The sequence below is a fragment of the Protomyctophum parallelum genome, assembly GCF_964188405.1.
Source record: "Protomyctophum parallelum genome assembly, chromosome: 13".
NCBI lineage: Eukaryota > Metazoa > Chordata > Actinopteri > Myctophiformes > Myctophidae > Protomyctophum > Protomyctophum parallelum.
The window spans coordinates 40327214-40346853 of record NC_139708.1 but is presented as its reverse complement, the minus strand read 5'-3'; the positions used below and the strand labels follow the sequence as shown (position 1 = coordinate 40346853).

At 41.9% G+C, this 19640-nt stretch overlaps 6 protein-coding genes across 6 annotated transcripts; 1 reads left to right on the top strand and 5 right to left on the bottom strand.

Annotated features, from left to right (window-relative positions):
* Nucleotides 1–221: 221 nt before the first annotated feature.
* On the bottom strand, nucleotides 222–1658 carry LOC310868663 (zinc-binding protein A33-like; the record flags this gene model as incomplete). Its single annotated transcript, XM_083779119.1, has 1 exon — nucleotides 222–1658. One exon carries the CDS (start codon nucleotides 1656–1658, stop codon nucleotides 222–224), a length of 1437 nt encoding a protein of 478 aa, XP_083635245.1.
* A 9329-nt stretch (nucleotides 1659–10987) lies between these two features.
* LOC310869929 (histone H2A-like) lies at nucleotides 10988–11438 on the top strand (the record flags this gene model as incomplete). Its single annotated transcript, XM_083780915.1, has 1 exon — nucleotides 10988–11438. The coding sequence occupies exon 1, from the start codon at nucleotides 11055–11057 to the stop codon at nucleotides 11436–11438; it is 384 nt and encodes a 127-aa protein (XP_083637041.1). The 5' UTR covers nucleotides 10988–11054.
* A 621-nt stretch (nucleotides 11439–12059) lies between these two features.
* Nucleotides 12060–12437, bottom strand: LOC310869300 (histone H2B 1/2-like; the record flags this gene model as incomplete). The annotated part of the gene is made up of 1 exon (XM_083779957.1): nucleotides 12060–12437. The coding sequence occupies one exon, from the start codon at nucleotides 12435–12437 to the stop codon at nucleotides 12060–12062; it is 378 nt and encodes a 125-aa protein (XP_083636083.1).
* A 1342-nt stretch (nucleotides 12438–13779) lies between these two features.
* LOC310868995 (histone H4) lies at nucleotides 13780–14091 on the bottom strand (the record flags this gene model as incomplete). Its single annotated transcript, XM_083779539.1, has 1 exon — nucleotides 13780–14091. One exon carries the CDS (start codon nucleotides 14089–14091, stop codon nucleotides 13780–13782), a length of 312 nt encoding a protein of 103 aa, XP_083635665.1.
* Nucleotides 14092–17280: 3189 nt separating this feature from the next.
* Nucleotides 17281–17737, bottom strand: LOC310869459 (histone H3.2; the record flags this gene model as incomplete). The annotated part of the gene is made up of 1 exon (XM_083780211.1): nucleotides 17281–17737. The coding sequence occupies exon 1, from the start codon at nucleotides 17689–17691 to the stop codon at nucleotides 17281–17283; it is 411 nt and encodes a 136-aa protein (XP_083636337.1). The 5' UTR covers nucleotides 17692–17737.
* Nucleotides 17738–18578: 841 nt separating this feature from the next.
* LOC310869956 (histone H1-like) lies at nucleotides 18579–19205 on the bottom strand (the record flags this gene model as incomplete). Its single annotated transcript, XM_083780952.1, has 1 exon — nucleotides 18579–19205. The coding sequence occupies one exon, from the start codon at nucleotides 19203–19205 to the stop codon at nucleotides 18579–18581; it is 627 nt and encodes a 208-aa protein (XP_083637078.1).
* Between the last annotated feature and the right edge of the window lie 435 nt (nucleotides 19206–19640).

Genomic DNA, 19640 nt, shown 5'->3' with positions numbered 1-19640 from the left:
CAGCCAAGTCTATGGACTTTCTAATGTTTGTGTAGATCACTTTAAACAAAAAGAACTACTAGTTGGTATTGTAACCATATAGCAGACGTGAAGTCCACATTCCAGCTCTGACAGTGTCTTAAAAAAAGAAAAAGCTTCTGGAAACTGTTCCAAGCTCCCAATTATACATGAGATAAACATAGATTATTATGGAAAGATGAACAGACTTTTGACCGGACATCCTAACTGTTTTCCAGAGTAACACAGATCTTGGAGGGCAACATCCTCAGATTCGTGTTATGACGGAGGTTACTAAGGCACGGGAACAGTCTCTCGGTGAACGTGTGATGGAAAGTGTGCAGGTGTGTCTCTGCGTCCGGGTCGGAGAAAGACAGAGTACCTCCGTCCCAGTCCAGCCTGACTCTGATCCTCCGGGGATTACGCTTCAGTGGGAGAACGACAGAGTCACGAGTAGAACCCGAGGAGTGGACTGCGCAGAATCTAGTAGTGCCCCTTTCCAGCCGCCAGGATTCACCGCCCGCGTTGCCTTTCCTTTGGTAGGACTCTGCTAAAACTCCCCAGTGGCCCCAGTCTCCGACATCAACGTCCCAGCTGTGAACCCCTGAGCTGAAGCCCTCTGAACCCAGGACGCAGTAGAACGTGTCCAACCTCTCTTTGTTGTCAGGAAGCTGCTGTGTCTTCAAGGCGTCAAATCTCACACTGGTGAGATCATCAGACAGGATGAAATCTTCATGGGCGGTGTTGGGGTCCAAGATGACAGGGGTGTAGGACACAATATTCTTCATCTTGTCCCAGACACTGAAGGCCAGGTTGCCCAGGTGTTGGGCCTCGTCTATCAGTCGTCCTGAGAGCAGCTGGGGGTCCGGCAGGGTGACACGGACTCGTTCCTTTGTCATCTTGTACTTCCGCAGGAACGAGACGTGGTCGTCGGCTCTCAGAAGGTCCTCGGCAGCTCGGATTGCGTCGGAGAGGGATGTCATGTCCTTGTTCAGCTCCTCAATACTCTCCGTTATCTTCAGACTCTTCTGTGCCTCCTCCTGCCTCAGAGCAGAGATCCTGGCCGACTCTTCATTTATCAGGAACTGATGTAATGCCTCAAACTGTGCCTTTATCCGTGTCTCTGTGTTCTGGGCCTGAAGCTTGATGTAATCTCCTGTTTGGGTGCATTTTGTCTTCACTTTATTAAAGACCTCCAGTTTCTCCTTTGAAGACTTCAAGGATTCCTGCACGTTCTCTTTGAACCGCCCTGACACTTCGTCTACGGACGAGAACTCATGTCTGCCGTGTTTTTCCAAATCACACACACACATGACACACGCCAGCTGTTCGTCGTCGCGGCAGAAGAGCCTGAGCTCCTCCCCGTGCGCGGCACAGAGCTCCTCCGAGCTCACCCGCGAGGCGATTCTGCGTTTCTCCTCCAAATATTTCTCACACAGGTTCTTTAGCACCAGGTTAGTGGGCGGTGGTTGGTTACTGGGGGACTTCTTTGTCCTCTTCTTACAGATGGGACACTCCTGCGTCGGTCTTTCCGCCCACCAATGCTGCAGACAGCCTATGCAGAAGCTGTGGCTGCACAACAGCACGACAGGATGATTAAAGATGTCGTGGCACACGGGACAGGTGAGCTCCTCTTCCAGACAAGCGAAAGGAGACGCCATTTCTGTCTGCAGTCACACTCCCCGATCTGGAAGGCTGTGCCAACACCAGGAATACTAGAAAAGAAAGAAAAATATCATCATGAGCAAGTAGCAACAGTACTAGTAGTACTTCTAGTAGCGGTAGTGCCTAAAGTAGTGATTTAGGCATTTAGCAGACATTCTCAGCAACTTACAGTTACAGTAAGCAAGGACAACACAAGGCAATACATCAAATGCATAGAAATAATCATCTAGGATCATAAGTAAACCAAGAAACAAACATCAGTCTAACAGTAGAATATCCAAATAAAAATGTATCTGTAGTACATTGGAAATATAAACACTATAGGATGCCAGGTCAATAATGACCTGACATCTGTCTACATAACATGGTACCTAAATTACATGTTTAGCCTTTGCATAAGGGCAAGTGCTACAGGCTAAGGTGTCAGCTATAAGAAAAACAAGTATGACTGAGAATATATATGTTACTATGTTAAGGGTTAGATAAACGTGAATAATAATGTAGTACCCTTTCACTAATAACTGTAATAATCACTTACAACGTGGCATCTTACATTAAAGGGTGTAATATATTTTGTTTAAAACAAAATGTTCAGTTTAAAAAGGTCAAAGCTAAAGAGTGCTGTGGCAAACTCTGCAGCTCTTTGATATACAGAAAATACATCGTCAGGTCAGAAGACCAGTTTTATCCAATCAGGATGAGAGAAAACGATTCCCTTTTTATTCAGTTCCAATTTCACTTGTTTTTAAGTTCTATGATTGATTAAGCTTGGTATCCCGTCCTGAAAATATATGTTCTGTGTTCACATGTGGTCCATGTATATGTTTAAAGAACTGGAGAGACAGGGAAATCACAGAGGCTGATACTGAACAAACTCTATAGAAACAATGACTGTCTATGAATACCAAACGACTCGCCCCTTTACCAACTCACCCCGGCGAAATGTTTTCATGTAGTTAACAGTTAATTTAGCATTTCACTCCCTCTCTGAAATTATCTTGTATACAGATTTATTTGATTGTATAGTAGTCGATCTCTATAAAATTAAGAAAGAACATGACACAGGTACGGTGACTACTTAAGTTAATTTAGCAGTTAATTTTGTTTTATTAAACACATTTCTTCCATGTAGCCCATGTTTTGTAATGGCATCATCATAAATGCCCGTGAATATACAGAGTGAACTTAACAATGAGAAATTAATATGATAATTAATGTTTGTGATTCTATAAAAAGTATTATTTACAGCTTTACAGGCAGAGTAGTGAAAAGGGGTGGCCGTACCCGTTACACTGTCTATCACCACAATATATGGAACACACACACACAATTGGGGGGAGGGCGTTAACATTTGGGAGCCCTGCTGTGGGGCAAGTGAGGGCTGACAGACACACATCAATCACTGTGCTAGAGTGACGGAGCTTGTAAACAGTGACTTTTCCATGCCATTATATTACATACTACTTTATAGACTTAGAATCTCTCTCTGCTCACCTCTGGAACGTCTGAGGCTGATCTGACAGAAGAGGCAGAGAGAGGCTTGTTGCCCCTCGATGCTCAGACGGTGAGGCAGAGACACAGGCTTGTTGCCCCTCGATGCTCAGACGGTGAGGCAGAGACACAGGCTTGTTGCCCATCGATGCTCAGGGTCAGTATCTGGCCTGCAGGGCGCTCAGCGGCAGGGTCCGACCGCTGGCCAATCAGCTCGTTGTTGCCGTCGTACAAGACGATGATGCACTGGTAGAATGCACCTGGAGAGAGAGAGAGAGAGAGAGAGAGAGAGAGACGAAAACTGAAAATGTATTTTATGTATTTTCAGTTTAATAAAGAGCTGGAGATACTGTTACTGAACAAATACATTGTAGCAATGATTACTACCAGTCTCCCTCCCTATCCCCCCATTCCCCAATTTAGGCATTTTAACAGACACACACTATTATAATCCAGAGTGATTTACAGTAAGAATGAACATCACATGGTAATACATCAAACAGACATAGTCTCTAGTAGTTGTCTCTCTCTTCTAATGACCCTCTCTCTATCTCTCTCTCTCTGAGTGTTTGTGTAAACACGGACATTGAACACACAAACTGTTGTCTTGAAGACAAATGTTTGTGTAACACAAAAAACATTAAAGACAAAAGTGAGGACGTAAATTGTGATTGGCCAGAATGATGTATGATGATAAGAGTGCCCCTCACTTCACACAGGTGTGATTTATTGATTTATTAACAGTAGCCTATGCAGAATAGAGTGTATGCGCATGTGTAAAGTGAATGGCAAATCGAGTGTCAAAGTGAGTGGAAAAGTGAGTTTAATATTGTTTAACATTGTTTAACGTAGTTTTAATGCAATCAAATAGGACTTCTGTTTGGCTGTATGGGCTGTCAAGGCCAGAAAGTAGTTTTTTGCCACTCGGTGTTCCCCCATAACTTCTGGGTTTGATTATGTCACGCGCATACCCTCTAAACTTGGGTACATTTCACACGAAAGCTCAATACAAAATACTGTTACTGTGTGTGGACGACACCGTCGTGATAAAGCATTACACTTGTTTTCAACAGCCTAGGGTCCACCATTTTCAATTCAGAGGATGAATTGAAATGTTTGTGATGTTTTTAATATGTACCGTACGAGTTGTACGAATAGTAGTTTAGCAGCAGCAGCAGCAGCAGCACATTTACATGGAGATGTCCCTTTGGTGTATAGGTTTAGTTTAGTAGCTCTAGCAGCAGCATCAGAGTATTAACATTACTTTCTTACCTTAAACAACAGTAGGCGGTTATATTATAATTGCTGTAGGCCTACTTTATAAACGAAAACAAGCGCAGGTTCCACGTTCAAAAATAAACAAATGTTTCTCAAAGTCACCGAACAAACTCTTTTATACTGGCGTGGCGTCTTCCACACAGCTGTGGCCTAATTAAAGGAAATTATGGTGCCATTTTCGAAGGCGACCAGTGGGGGGAGACATTTAGTCAAAGATATCTTCTACTGCCCCATATATATCATGAGCTGTGTGTCAAACATCATTTAATGGGTGTAAAAACCTAGATTTATATGATTAAAGTGACACAGAGAGATAGTTGCACGCACCTGCAGAATATTTAGAGAAAGCATGATGGGACAAACTGACGTGATATTTGTATGTATTTTGTGTATGTGGGTAAAATAATATGTTGTGCATATTTCTGTTCCCAAGAAGTGAATGTGATATTGTTTATTGATGTTCTTGATGTTTTATATATTATAATCTCTTATTATAAGGGATGAGTCATTATGACAAAAACACGAAAATAAAAATGCATAATTTAATTAATGAATACAGTATGACAGAAGGTGCAGTTGGACCTATAGGGTATTTTCAAATATTATGTCCCCATTTGAAAACAGTTCAGACACCACTGCTGCTCTGATACTATCACCTTTTTCATTGTGAAAATATAACGTTCTTCACAATGGAGACATAGATATAGACCAGTGGACCAGTAGACCAAACGGTGGGTCGGGACGCACTTTAGGGTCATGGCTCAATGCATTTCGATGGGTCGAGAGTAAATATCCCCTTTATATTATTATTTTAGAACTAAATAAATAAAAACCTAAGAAATGGCATAACATTAAGAAAAATTAAATTCAAAATTAAATGAAAATCTAAAAGCTTGTGAGTATAGCTATTGGTTTTGGTCCCCGAGAAAGATAAGATTTCAACTGAGAAACAAAATGAATAAATTAGTTTTCATTAGTGAAACCAATAAATGATTAACTTCAAATATACTTAATGTAATGTCCACTGTAGCTAATATAGTTTATTACAATGAATGTCTCTGAAAGTGCTTCACAACGGAGACACTCTGAAATCACGGCACCAGTAAAGAGTATAAACAGATGGATTATATTTATGTCATGCTTTTATTGTGGAGACTCAGTAGGCTACAAGTCAGTGAGAGTTGAATCCAGGGGGGCAGTCAGCCAGATATTTCGTGAAGCCTCATTTGAAATCGGTAGTTCATATAATGGCCTGTTGTGGCGCTGGACTGGACCCAAAAAGCCCTAATATTCATAGTCATAATATTCTTTTTGGAAAATTATGGTCCCATTAATTAAAATAATGACCATAAAGTCGCATATGTTCTGAGGGGCGTGGCTACCGTTACCGTCTATGATCGGGATTCCCCTCCCACTCAAGAGTCTACTCCTCCCACTCGAGTCAAAATAAAAACCAACGGAGAAGAAGGGGGGAAGTCCCGCCTCGTTGTCTGGGCAGCCAATGGCCAGCTGGACCCAAACGGAGCCAGCCAATGGCCAGCTGGTACCAAACGGATCTAGAAAGATGGCGACTTACATCAGGAATTAGCATATTATTACAGGCTTCATTTTACGTTCATGTTAGACCCGGGGAACGCTTTGTCCATATTTTTTACAGTCTATGGTTGAATCACACATTCCACTCAACACGGACATGTTTATGGACGGCGTACACACACAGAAGGATATTTACTAGAACATGGGTAGTCACACCATGTACTTCCACCAGTGTATGTGAGCACACACTGTTCACTTGTACCCCCATTTGGCTCACTACTATACCACTGCATGGTGTAGTTCACATCAGAGCAATCAGACCACATCCATCTATCCTCCACGTTGTGGTCATTCAGTCCAATCCAGGTGCGTGGCTCCGTAGGCTTATAGTTCTGGATCAGGTTCAGGACGAAGTCGTTCTCCTCCTTGTTGTGGATGGACGCCAGGTGGCCACCTTCATCCTGGCAGTTCCTCTCTGCGTCGGTCCAGGTCATCCTTTGAGCTGTATGTATGCCTACGTACTTGTAGCAGCGACCCTTGAAGCTGAACCAGAACCTTGGACAGTTTACACACTCCAGCTTCACCTTAGCCGAGGGTTTGGCGTGCACGGTGCCTATACATGCACACACACGCGCGCACACACACATGCACGCGCACGCGCACGCGCACGTGCACGCGCACGCACACACACACACACACACACACACACACACACACACACACACACACACACACAGGGAGGGTGGGCGGGTGATATGATGCAATACATTCTTCAACTGGAATGTACGTATACTGTACCAATAAATCATTACCGTAACTTAAAATACACTTAAAATACAGAGAGAGAGATCGAGGTGCAGGGTGCAATACATTCTTCAACTGCAGTTTACTGTATTCATGTCACATCTAATAAAATAAATTGGTTCCAGAAATAAAAATGTTCCACCGAAGAAAGAAAAACGTTTAGTTACTTTTAGTATACTTTTTTAGTTACCGATATTGCCTCATAGAGAATATTTTTCCTCCGGTGAAAAAAAATCCCTTTCTGGCCAAAAAGTACTATTTTATACGTGTGGTTTTCTAATGACACAACCCGCCTTTGTTTTGGTGAGTAGCAAAACCGACGAGAAGCTGGTCTGCATTCATGCGAGCGGCGGAAGTCGAGAGTAACATAGCTCTAAATGCAATGCATTAGTTAGAGCTATGGACCAGAGCTATTTGAACTGGGGAGTGGGGACCCCCCCAACCTCACCAAAATAATCCTAATAATCATATTCATCATATTTGAGTTGGAAAGCACATGGAATTCTAGGCATTACATTTAGTTTGACTTGGTTCCACAGATACATATTTTCACGTTTGCCTTACTTTTTAATATTTGACAATTTTACTAATTTGATATTAAAGAATAAAAGTCATTACATTATAACTTAACAAATGTGCAGATTCACTCATACTGCATTTTGGTTTGTTTCGATTCTGACCGATTCCGATATTAATACTGTAAATGGATTATGCTGCCTTCAATCATTAGAAATACACAAGACAAAAGTGACAGAGCCATTGACCGTCACATTGTTATTGTGTCATCAATAGGGGTCCTTGGGGGCATTCCAGGGGGACCCCGGTTAAATTATTTATAGTTAGGAACCAAATGGACCTTTACAGTTCTGTGACTCTGAGTGTATCAGAGTTAAATTAACACATTACAGTGATAGGATTCATAGATAAAAGGCTTGGGCTAATGTATGTCAAACTGGGGTCTTTAAAACAAAACGGAAGCAAATTAAACAATAAAAGAACAATTCTATTACCTAGTGCCATTAGGCCCAGCAAGCACAGGAGTTGAGGACGCAGCAGCATGTCAGCCTGAGAGGTGGTCTCTGTGTCTGTGGAGATTGGTGGTCGGGGTCTTCTAGAAGGGTGTGTGTCCGTGGAGATTGGTTAAGGAGTCTCCTTGAAGGGTTTTTGAAGGGTGGTGTGTTGCTGTCTGTGTCTGTCTTGTGTGTGCTCCACACGAGGGTGTCTTCACAGCTGGCATCATTTGATTGGTCATGAAACATTAGCTACTGTGTATTTCACACACAGTGCCATGATGTCAGGAGAAAACCTCATATGTCCAAGATCTGCAACGTGTTTTGAGCTTGTATATCTGCTGTAGCATGATCTTGGAGCTTGCGTGGGAGATATGAGGATTCTGCCCGATACCAACAATACTCGTTTGACCAGCCTTTTCACACACACACACACACACACACACACACACACACACACACACACACACACACACACACACACACACACACACACACACACACACACACACACACACACACACACACACACACACACACACACACACACACAGTTTACTGTATTCATGTCACAATACCTAAGTAATCGTAAACATGTTTAATGTACTTTTATCATGTGTCATGCACCGTTGGGCAGGTCCAAACTTTTTTCAAAGGGGGCCATATTATAAAATATCAAATCAACTACATCTCTGACATAATGTACCTTCAGACCATAACAAAGTCACATACTTAACTATGCATCACATTTAAACCATTCTTTATTTAACTATCATCATCAATATTTAACATCAATTCTCTTTTGTCAGGTGTGTGCTGTGAACACAAAGTGTAACTCAGCCTTTTTTCACATTAACAAGTAACCAGTCGTGGAAGCTAAAACAATAGAACAAAATAAATTGCAAGGAACAAGGAACAAGGAACACTGAAAATGGGAATTGCCCAGGTTAAAAACATTCCATACTGTTGGGCGGGCAGTTAATAAAACAATAGAGGGTATTGTATCCACCGCTGACGAAGGCTACGCACCAAAGAGCGTATTAGTCTACTGGAAATGTCATGAACCCAGAAATATTGCACAACACTACTTATGATATTATATGCGCACAAGAACTGTGACTAACTGCTCAGGAGGACATTGCAGCAGATGTAAGGCTGATGGCATAGGCATATTTTTTAAGAATAAAGCTGAAATTATAAGAGCAAGATAAATTATTCCAGGGAGAATTTTATTAGTAGACTGTTTTCATCTAAATTAAAAAATGAGAATTATAAATGTGTATACTCCTCCGGATGCAGCAACAAAAGTATGAATGTTTAAGAAAGTATATGAGTTGTTAACAGTTGGTTATTTTACTATACTATGTGGAGATTGTAATGCATAATAGGCTACTGATGATAATGATAGGATTTCTGCTCAACACTTGAATGCCCGTGCTCGCAATAGAGAAGGCCTTGCTCTTAAAACAATGAGTGAGCCTTGTGGTGTTAAAGATGTTTTTAGGATGTTGCATCCAACCGAGGTCGGCTTTACTCGATTGACAGCAATGTCAAAACGAGGATTGACCGCATATATTATGTCAATGAGAATATCACCCCTATTTACTATACGTGTTTGGGAATTTCTGATCACCTTGCAGTAGTAGTGCTCTTGATTTTCAGCAAGACAGAAAAGAAGGGTTTTTGGAAATGAAATGTGAACTGTTTAAAGAACAATGATGTGCTTACAGAACTAAAGAAGGAAGTCGTAATTGCCAAGAGCTTAAATGTTTTAACTAAATCATATGTTTATTGATGGGAAATTATTAAAGATAGGCTAAGATATAACTTTAAATATAAATGTAAAATATTGAATCAAGAGCTAAATGAAAGCTACAGTAGATTAATGGCTGATTATATAAATCTAAAAACAAGAACTAATAAAACAGATGAGGAAAATGACAAATTAACTGCAATACAATTGGAATTGGCCAAATTAAATGATGTCTCCCAGGGTCTCCGCCTACAGGCAGGCATGGATGACACAAATGCGTCCAGCAATGCACTTTGTCTAATAAATATGTATAAAATAAACTCCAAAGTAAGCAGCGCAATTTTAAATGAAAATGTTGACATGGTAGAAGATGAGAAGATGAAAAGGGAAACTGTTGATCTTTGTGAAAAAATGTACCAGAAAACTACGATTGCATGCTTTCCTTGATTCCGTTGATTTGAGGGAGGTTGGCCATAACTCTACTGGTGGGGCAATCACCAAACAAGAGGTGAGAGATGCAATTGCCCAGCTGAGTTAAGGCTCATACATGGTCTGGATTTTCGGTGGTGACTATAGTGACACATGACGTCACGAGCCGCGGTAGAGAGCAAACCACCGCTCCAGCCCTTCTCTCTGTTTTTACTCACCACCGCTCAACGTTATTTCACCTCACCACCGAAGCCACCACCGAAAATCCAGACTATGAATAGGCATTAAGGCCTCATTCACAACACGTACCAAACACCAATCAAGCAATGTTTGGTCGTTTTTTGGGGCAAATAAATAAGCATTTCTACTTGTGACAAAATAACACAGGGATGCATGTACAGTAATTTAATCAAACTTGTTGTGTATAAATAAGTAGGGATCTTAACAAGATAATTAACATCTAATTCATATTATATATTCAGAGCATATTTCATGTGGTTAAACTTACAATATTTGGACATGTCGTTGCTTTGCTGCAAATAAGTGTTGATTGTGGACTTGAACTAAAATGTGCATTGAACTTGAATATATATACTGTCTGGAATCCATGCAATGTGACACTAAATGTAGGCTAAATGTAATATTATTTCCTACAAATTATTACTACCACATAATATGGTGTATAGCTATGCTTACTTACAAGACAAAGTGAAAGACAGTCAGTTTAGAGTTTATAATAAGAAGCTTCTCATTCATTATCTCATTTACCACTCGGTCTGGAAGGTCAGCCATTGTCTTGTAAAAGGGCGCAAACTGCTGCTTTTTTATCACATTGGCTGAGACGCCGTCTCCGGTCAGGAACCTCCTTCTTTGGGAGGCGCACTTCATGCCACTACTAGATTGGTTGGAAGCTCATACACACTCAGCCCGCGCTCTCGTCCGTTTCTATGATTGGTGGGGCACACACCCGCACATACAGAAATTAGTATTCTCTGTGACAGTCTGTGTTGTTGAAGGTATAAAAGATCTCGCGCGCCTCTTCTCCAGCACATTTCTTCGAAATTCAACTCCAAAACTAAATCTACATCAAAATGAGTGGCCGAGGAAAGACCGGAGGAAAGGTCAGGCAGAAGGCTAAGACCCGCTCATCCCGTGCCGGGCTCCAGTTCCCCGTGGGTCGCGTCCACAGGCTGCTGCGTAAAGGCAACTATGCCCAGAGAGTCGGTGCCGGCGCCCCGGTCTATCTGGCGGCTGTCCTCGAGTATCTGACCGCTGAAATCCTGGAGTTGGCTGGAAACGCTGCCCGCGACAACAAGAAGAGTCGTATCATCCCCCGTCACCTCCAGCTGGCCGTCCGCAACGACGAGGAGCTCAACAAACTGCTTGGTGGAGTGACCATCGCTCAGGGCGGTGTGCTGCCCAACATCCAGGCTGTTCTGCTGCCCAAGAAGACCGAGAAAGCCGCTAAGAAATAATTCTCCTTCAAGTTACAAACTCCAAAAAGGCTCTTTTAAGAGCCACCCACTGTTTCTATATAAAGAGTCACTTCTATTTATATAGCAATACCTTCGTGATCTATTGAGCAATATGAATACATTATATAAGCCTAGTTTTCAAACCTTATCTAATCACAGGCTTTGGGATCGCAAACTAGACATGCTAGTCTAGTTGCTTAGTCATTGCATTGATTCATTATACATTTACATAATGCTAATTTAATACCGTCTCAGTTTTACTTCAAAGTAACTACATATGATTCAGTGCATAACTGTATTTAACGCAGATCAATTTGCCATGTATTTTTTTTTTACATGATTGCTAGTGTAGTGGAGGGAAATCTAAATTATGACAAGCTTTTTTTTAAGTTCATAATGAAGACCATTTACAGCAATAATTTTGTTGCTTATTAATTAATGCAACAATAATTAATTCATTAACAAGTTACATACCTAGTTTTAGCATTGTTCTTCAGATCAGCGTCAGATGACTGACCTGGGCTAACTGGATTAGCAGCTTATAGTATTTGGATAAACCCTTTCTTGGAAAAGATGGGTGGTCCTTAAAAGGACCGTTGTGTTTAGAGCAGAGAGAACAGTTTACTTGGAGCTGGTGTACTTGGTCACAGCCTTGGTGCCTTCAGACACGGCGTGCTTGGCCAGCTCACCGGGGAGCAGCAGGCGGACGGCGGTCTGAATCTCCCTGGATGAGATGGTGCGGCGCTTGTTGTAGTTAGCCAGTTTGGAGGCTTCACCGGCGATGCGCTCAAAGATGTCATTGACGAAGGAGTTCATGATGCCCATGGCCTTGGAAGAGACACCGGTGTCGGGGTGGACCTGCTTGAGGACCTTGTATATGTAGATGGCGTAGCTCTCCTTCCTGCCCTTTCTGCGCTTCTTGCCGCCCTTCGTGGCGGTCTTGGTGACGGCGCCCTTCTTGGAGCCCTTCTTGGGCGCTGGCTTTGCTACTTCAGGCATCGTGATTGTATTCAATAGAATAGTTCAGTTGCAGTGAAGAATGTGTAACACTAGGACGCTCTCGTACCACTATTTATACAGAGCCAATGCAAATGAAGCGTGGGACTCCTAGCATATGATTGGCTGATCATGCCACAAAGAGTCTTTGTTTTCTGTATTATATTTTCCCGCTCGTGTGCTCTATTGTCCCTGTAACATTGTGAGGGGCTAAATATACTAGCCCCTTAATACATTATTAATATGTTTGGTAAATGTATAATTTAAAGCCCCCTTTTTATCATAATGTGTTTTTTATTTATTTTGATGACTGCTGTTGCTGCTATGACACCCACATTTCCCCATTATAAAGGTATATCTATATCTGCATATTAATTAATTTGCCACAATTTAAGCTAACTTTACCTAACTATACAGGGAAACACTGTATTCTGAATATTGCAACATAAGATAATGATAAACTGAGTGGGTGTCATGACTCATGCCTCACGTCCCACCTGACATAAACCGGCCTGCTGAAACCAGGAACTAGATTAACTACTACATTAATTATGTTCTTTATTGGCACCAAATTTCATTCATCCAGAGAGAGTACAAGCTTTACCGGAAGTAATAGAAACTGTTGTGTTGTTTTGATAGTTGTTTTTATCCCTTCCTATAATGTTTGTTTTAAAAACGCCATGTATTGACAATGAAGGGATAATTAATTGTTTTTAGTTCAATGTTTGTTTTAAAAACGCCATTGACAATAAAGATAATGTTTTGTTTGATTTATACAGAGCGGTCCTCTGGAATTGTAAGGAACATCCAAATTCATAGTTATGCAATGATGTTTACCAATAAACTTGAACACTTGATTGCCAGTTTGTGGCTCCAACTATTACATTCAGTCAGAGGCTACTGTCTTCGGAAGGTTGAACTGAGTTGGCTCTGTACTACTCCACCCTGTCTGCTCTTAATGCCATGTAGGCCTATATCTGCTTCAATGTGTTGCACTGTCAGCTTGTAGATCTGCCATTATGTTTCATATCCTAACTATTGTATTCGTTTCAATTCAATTGGGGTGTGTGACTGTGTTTTAACAGCACGCAAACCAATTCATTAAAGGCCAGAGGATGTCAGTTTCAACCTTATTCCAAAGTTTTTGAACAAGTCTTTTGTGGTAGGCTCCACAACAAAGTGTCTCACCACTGGATCCTGCACTACGACATGATTGAACAGTATTAAATACACTACTAAGTTAACGGTAGCTCAATAAAGTATAAAATTAGGTAATACTCTTTACAGAAGTTGTGGGTGGCTCTTAAAAGAGCCTTTGGGTTGTTGGTATATCAAGTCAGCATTATTAACCTCCGAATCCGTACAGAGTGCGTCCCTGTCTCTTCAGAGCATAGACTACATCCATGGCGGTCACAGTCTTTCTCTTGGCGTGTTCGGTGTAGGTGACGGCGTCACGGATCACGTTCTCCAGGAACACCTTGAGGACACCGCGGGTCTCCTCGTAGATCAGACCGGAGATACGCTTCACTCCGCCACGGCGAGCCAGACGGCGGATAGCGGGCTTGGTAATTCCCTGGATGTTATCACGAAGAACCTTGCGATGACGCTTGGCGCCTCCTTTTCCAAGTCCCTTTCCTCCTTTTCCTCGACCTGACATTTTGAGTACAGCTGTAGTTGCAGTTAGAAAACTGAGTGGTTTTAGAGCTCAGAGCCTTGCCTTTTTATGTGTGTTCTGAGGACGTAAGGGAGGACATGCAGAGCGAGCTGTGGGCGTTACTAACTCCGCCCCCCATAACACACACGCGCGCGCGCACACACACACACACACACACACACACACACACACACACACACACACACACACACACACACACACACACACACACACACACACACACACACACACACACACACACACAAAACTACTGTAGCTTTATCGCATTTGTATTATTTTTTCAGTGACAAAATCCGCTTTGCGCTGCTCTATCCTTCTATATCATATAATAATGTATTAATATGTATGTGATGTATTATCACTACCCTTCCGAACATTTGCACTGGGTCATATTTATTTCTACATTTCATGACTTCATGTCTTGCTAATTTGTGTAACTAGGCAATTGAAATTGCACATTTTTGGACAAATGACTGTGATCAGAAAACTAAGCGTGTTTAAATCTACAATCAATTGTATCTGTATATTTGATTATGGAGAAAACACACATCTAGGTAGGCCTAGATACTTCATGATGCAATGTGTCATGCTGCAAAACATTTCATGATTAACTCATCATTGAGCTCTAAATAAAACCAGTAAAGGCTCATACATAGTCTGGTTTTACGGTGGTGGGGTGACCACCGAACTACAACATGACGTCACGAGCCGCGGTGAAGAGCAAACCACCGCCACCGCTCCAGCCCTTCTCTCTGTTTTTACTCACCACCGCTCAACGTTATTTCAGCTCCGGTGGTCAGCTCACCACCGGAGCGGTGGTCACCTTACCACCGAAAATCCAGACTATGAATAGGCCTTAAGACGCATGAGGGCGAGAAGCCAAAGGGCGAGAAACTCCCAGACTGCTGGGAGAGCGCTGGTGCTTTGGCATGGACGGTCAGATCAACATGGAATTAATTCTGTAGTGGCCATATAAGGAACATGTCTTGAGTGTACAGGGTTTGATGAGGTCAGATCAACATATGGAATGTCAGAACAGGTCAGCTCCATACAGTATATGGAGATCTAAAGGGTGATAGCGGGGACATTCTCTTGAGAGTACAGGGTTTGATGAGGGCCCAGGGCCGGGCCTGTTGAGTCTTTGCCGGCTGCTGGGCACTAATAATTTTGGGCCAGGTCCGTCTAGAGTTTGAATAGTCTATAATCTAGTCTATAATAACGACACAATTCAATTAATTTCAAATGAGCTTTACATTGTGTTTACATTGTCAAAGCAAGTGTCAAAATCAAATTAAAATGGGAAAAGTATACATTTGGAGGGGGTACAGCATTTTGCAAACAGAGATATACATTGCAACGTTATATACATGTTATACAGGGTATAAAGCTTTTGTGGTCTTTTTTTTTTTTTTTTTACAAATAGCTGCATTTTCTTGCAAAAAAAGCTGGTGAGCAAGTGGATTCATGGATGTATGTATACAATATTTTAGGCCAATAAAGAAAATACTATATACCAAATGTCCCACTTTAAACAAAAGAAGCCTGTCAGCTTTTGGACTACATGATAAAACCTGGCACACTATTGCAAGAAATGTCTTTGAAACAAACCAACCTTGTGTACCAGACCCAGTTATGTAGCCGTAGCCTGAAAACCCACCTTTTCAGACTCCATCATGGCCCATAGCACTTACCCTAACCCCTTAGATAGCATTTCTGTTGACTTAGATAGCATTTGACACAGACTTATAGCATGTTATGTAGACAGCACTATAATTGTATTGTATATAGTCATAGCACGCCATAGTACATATGTATAGCATAGTAGTAAATATGTATAGTTTATATGTATAGTGTATGTATAGTTTCATTATATAGATATTCCACTGTTACTTTCTTAGTTTACGCATGTTTCATGATAAATGCTTTCATGTGATGTATTCCCATGCTTTTGTTCTTGCTTAAATGTAAATCGCTCTGGATTAAGAGCGTCTGCTAAATGCCTAAATTGTAAATTGTATGTTAGCTCATGTATTGGTGTCACATTTGTTTTACAAATATATTTCGGTATGCATAAGAAATAAGGATAAGAAAATGAGTTACACATGGGTACATTGACACTGAGGATTTGACTGTGGCACATGTGTGTTAGAGTTAGACAATACATTTAGCACACTTTGAATAGCCCCACAAATACTAGAAACATGCTCAACCCCCACCTTGAGAAGCCACTGATAGTTATGTAGATTAGATTTACACCAAAACTCTACACTTGCTTTGTACAGCACTACACCAGAGGTAGCCCTACTGATTTTAATCCCTGCCATTTTTACAGCAATATGGGAAAATCATCTTTCCTATATTCTGCAGCACTACAGTGGAATGACTTGCCTTCCAGCTGATCAGTTCCTTCGAAAACTTTAAATGCACATTAAAAAGATGGTTGGCTGATAAACATGACCTAATATTTTAAATCTATCCACGTTTAGATTATAATAGGTTAAAAATAAGACAACATCTAGTTTGTATTGGTTATTGGTTGGGTTTTTCGTGTTTTTGTTTCTTGTTATCTTTGTTTCCTGCCCCCTTCCCCAAAAGGAACAGGGTCAGGGAAAAATACAAATGGTATTGTTTTATTCCCCTTTCCCCCAAAAGGACCACAACGGATAAATGTATAGTTAGGCTATATATAATTATGTAGATTAGATTTACACCAAAACTCTCTACACTTGCTTTGTACAGAAGAATATCTGATGATTTGGTTTGTGTGAAGCATCATTCAACACAATGCAACAATGACACCTCTCCACCAGAAGGTGGAGCCGAATGTCTAAGTAATTTAAATAATTTGCATGTTGATCACATTTAAACCGTAGTTTAATTGTTATATATTTATGATTATTAAAAGTAGAACTATTCAAATTAAACCATACAATATAAATGCACGATTTAAATTTCAGCTCGTGCAAAACAAATGAAAGGCATTATACATGCAACTATGCGTAGATATTTCGGACACGCACTAGTTAATGTAGCAAATAATCAGCAGTTTCTGGCTTTTTGTCATGCGAGTTGAACGTGCATGAGTAGTGTATAAGGAATAATTTCTCTTAAAATAACACATTTGGTGGCTCTTAAAAGAGCCGTTTTGGGGTTGTGACAGTGACAGATAGTTTAAGCACGTTCTCCGCGGATTCGACGGGCCAGCTGGATGTCTTTGGGCATGATGGTCACCCTCTTGGCGTGGATGGCGCACAAGTTGGTGTCCTCAAATAGACCGACCAGATAAGCCTCAGCCGACTCCTGGAGAGCCATGACGGCAGAGCTCTGGAAGCGCAAGTCGGTCTTGAAGTCTTGGGCGATCTCCCTCACCAGGCGCTGGAAGGGCAGCTTGCGGATCAGCAGCTCGGTGGATTTCTGGTAACGACGGATCTCCCTCAGAGCCACTGTACCGGGACGGTAACGGTGAGGCTTCTTCACTCCACCGGTTGCCGGCGCGCTCTTGCGAGCTGCCTTGGTAGCGAGCTGCTTCCTGGGGGCTTTGCCTCCGGTGGACTTACGCGCTGTCTGCTTAGTTCTTGCCATGTCTCTCTGCAAAGTTGTACTTGTAATAAAAAAATGAGCACAAGCTGCAGCCTTTTATGTCATCGGCTCTGACCTTCTCCGATTGGTCTTTGGTCAGAAACCTCCTTCTTTGGGAGGAGCCGCTCGCGCCACTAGTAGTGATTGGTGGGTATTTCATACACACTGAGCCCGCGCTCTCGTCCGTTTCTATGATTGGTGGGGCGTACAGCCGCACATAGACATATTAACATATTGAAATAATTGTAATATTTTAACAGTATTTTTTAACGTTTTTCCCGGATTTGTATACATACCATAGTCTGTAGACACATACACAAATTGTGTTTAAAACATGCCTTCTCTCGTTCAATTTGGACTAGGCCACAAATTGCTCATGTTGTTTTATGCTGCACTGTTCCCCCTTATCATGGTTACTGGCTTGATTATGGGTGTTCGGATGCGCTCAATTGTAGGTTACAATGAATTCATATTGTCTGAGATACTAGAGTCCCTTATGAAATAGACTAACCGGAAATACTTGTTATGCAACAGCTGATTGCTTTATAAAAATATTTAATAAACACGCCTGGTAACGAAACAGCAACAGAGCACTGATGCCGCCCTGACTCTGTAAGCTTTTATTTATAAGATTATTCTTCACTTCAGTCGGTACATGATACCAAATAGAATAGAACTGCTGATTTATTTATTTCGGCTGGATGGTGTTGAAGCATGTCTAATATAAATAAATATGGGGCATAAGTAATCACATTATTTTGTCGAAGGTTCTGTTTCTCTAAACATATTTACATGGCAACTATATTAAATAAAGGAACTTTCTTTAAATGAAGTTGTGGGTGGCTCTTAAAAGAGCCTTTGTGGGGTAAAACAGGCTGTTGTGTATATGTTTACTTCTTCTTGGCGGCTGACTTCTTGGGTTTCGCTGCCTTGGGCTTTGCTACCTTCTTTGCTGGTGCTTTCTTGGCGGCGGCGGGCTTCTTCACCTTCTTGGGACTCTTTGTGGCCTTCTTGGGACTCTTGGCTGCTGGTTTCTTTGCAGCGGAAGGCTTCTTTGCAGCGGCAGGCTTCTTTGCCTTCTTTGGAGATTTCTTCTCGACTGCGGGTTTCTTGGTTGCTGCCTTCTTCGGGGATTTCTTTGCCGCGGCGGGTTTTTTGGCTGCCGGCTTCTTGGGTTTGACTGCTTTCTTGGCGGGTGTCTTTGCCTTCGGTGCTTCCTTGTTCATCTTGAAAGAGCCAGATGCTCCGGCACCTTTGGTCTGAACCAGGGTGCCTTTAGCGACCAGGCTCTTGACAGCGATCTTAACGCGGGCCTTGTTCTTCTCGACATCGTAGCCACCGGCAGCCAGAGCTTTCTTGACCGCAGCCAGGGACACACCTTTCCGTTCCTTCGAGGCGGAAACGGCCTTGACGACCAGCTCGGCGACGCTGGGGCCGGTCTTCTTGGGTCGGGGTGCTGCCTTCTTCTTGGCGGCTTTAGCCGGGGAGACGGCGGGAGCTGGGGCGACTTCTGCCATGCTGTAGACTAGAGGTTCGAGTTTCAGATGCACTGAACTAAACTCTGAGTAGAGAATGTTGTAAGAGGAGGAGGGGGTGGAACTTAAAGAATATGTGAGAACGATGTAGACTCAACCCACTAGGTCAGTACTCTGTGCTGCAGAATACTGAGACAGTTGTGTTTTCTCTACAACTAAAACTAAATAAAATACATACAAAGAAATGGATTAAAGTCATACAAAAAACTCGAGCAGATAGCAGACGAGTTTAGCGTCATAATCAAATCATGTGGAGCGTTGAGGAGTCATGTATTTTATTTAGGGACGTTTAAAACCTCACTTGTACACCCTTACATGTACTGTTGTTTGTCAACTTTCCTCTGTCATTTGTCTTTTAAAATAGTTTTAACATATGATACCCTGTTCCATATTTGCTGAAGAGCAAGCAGAGATGTC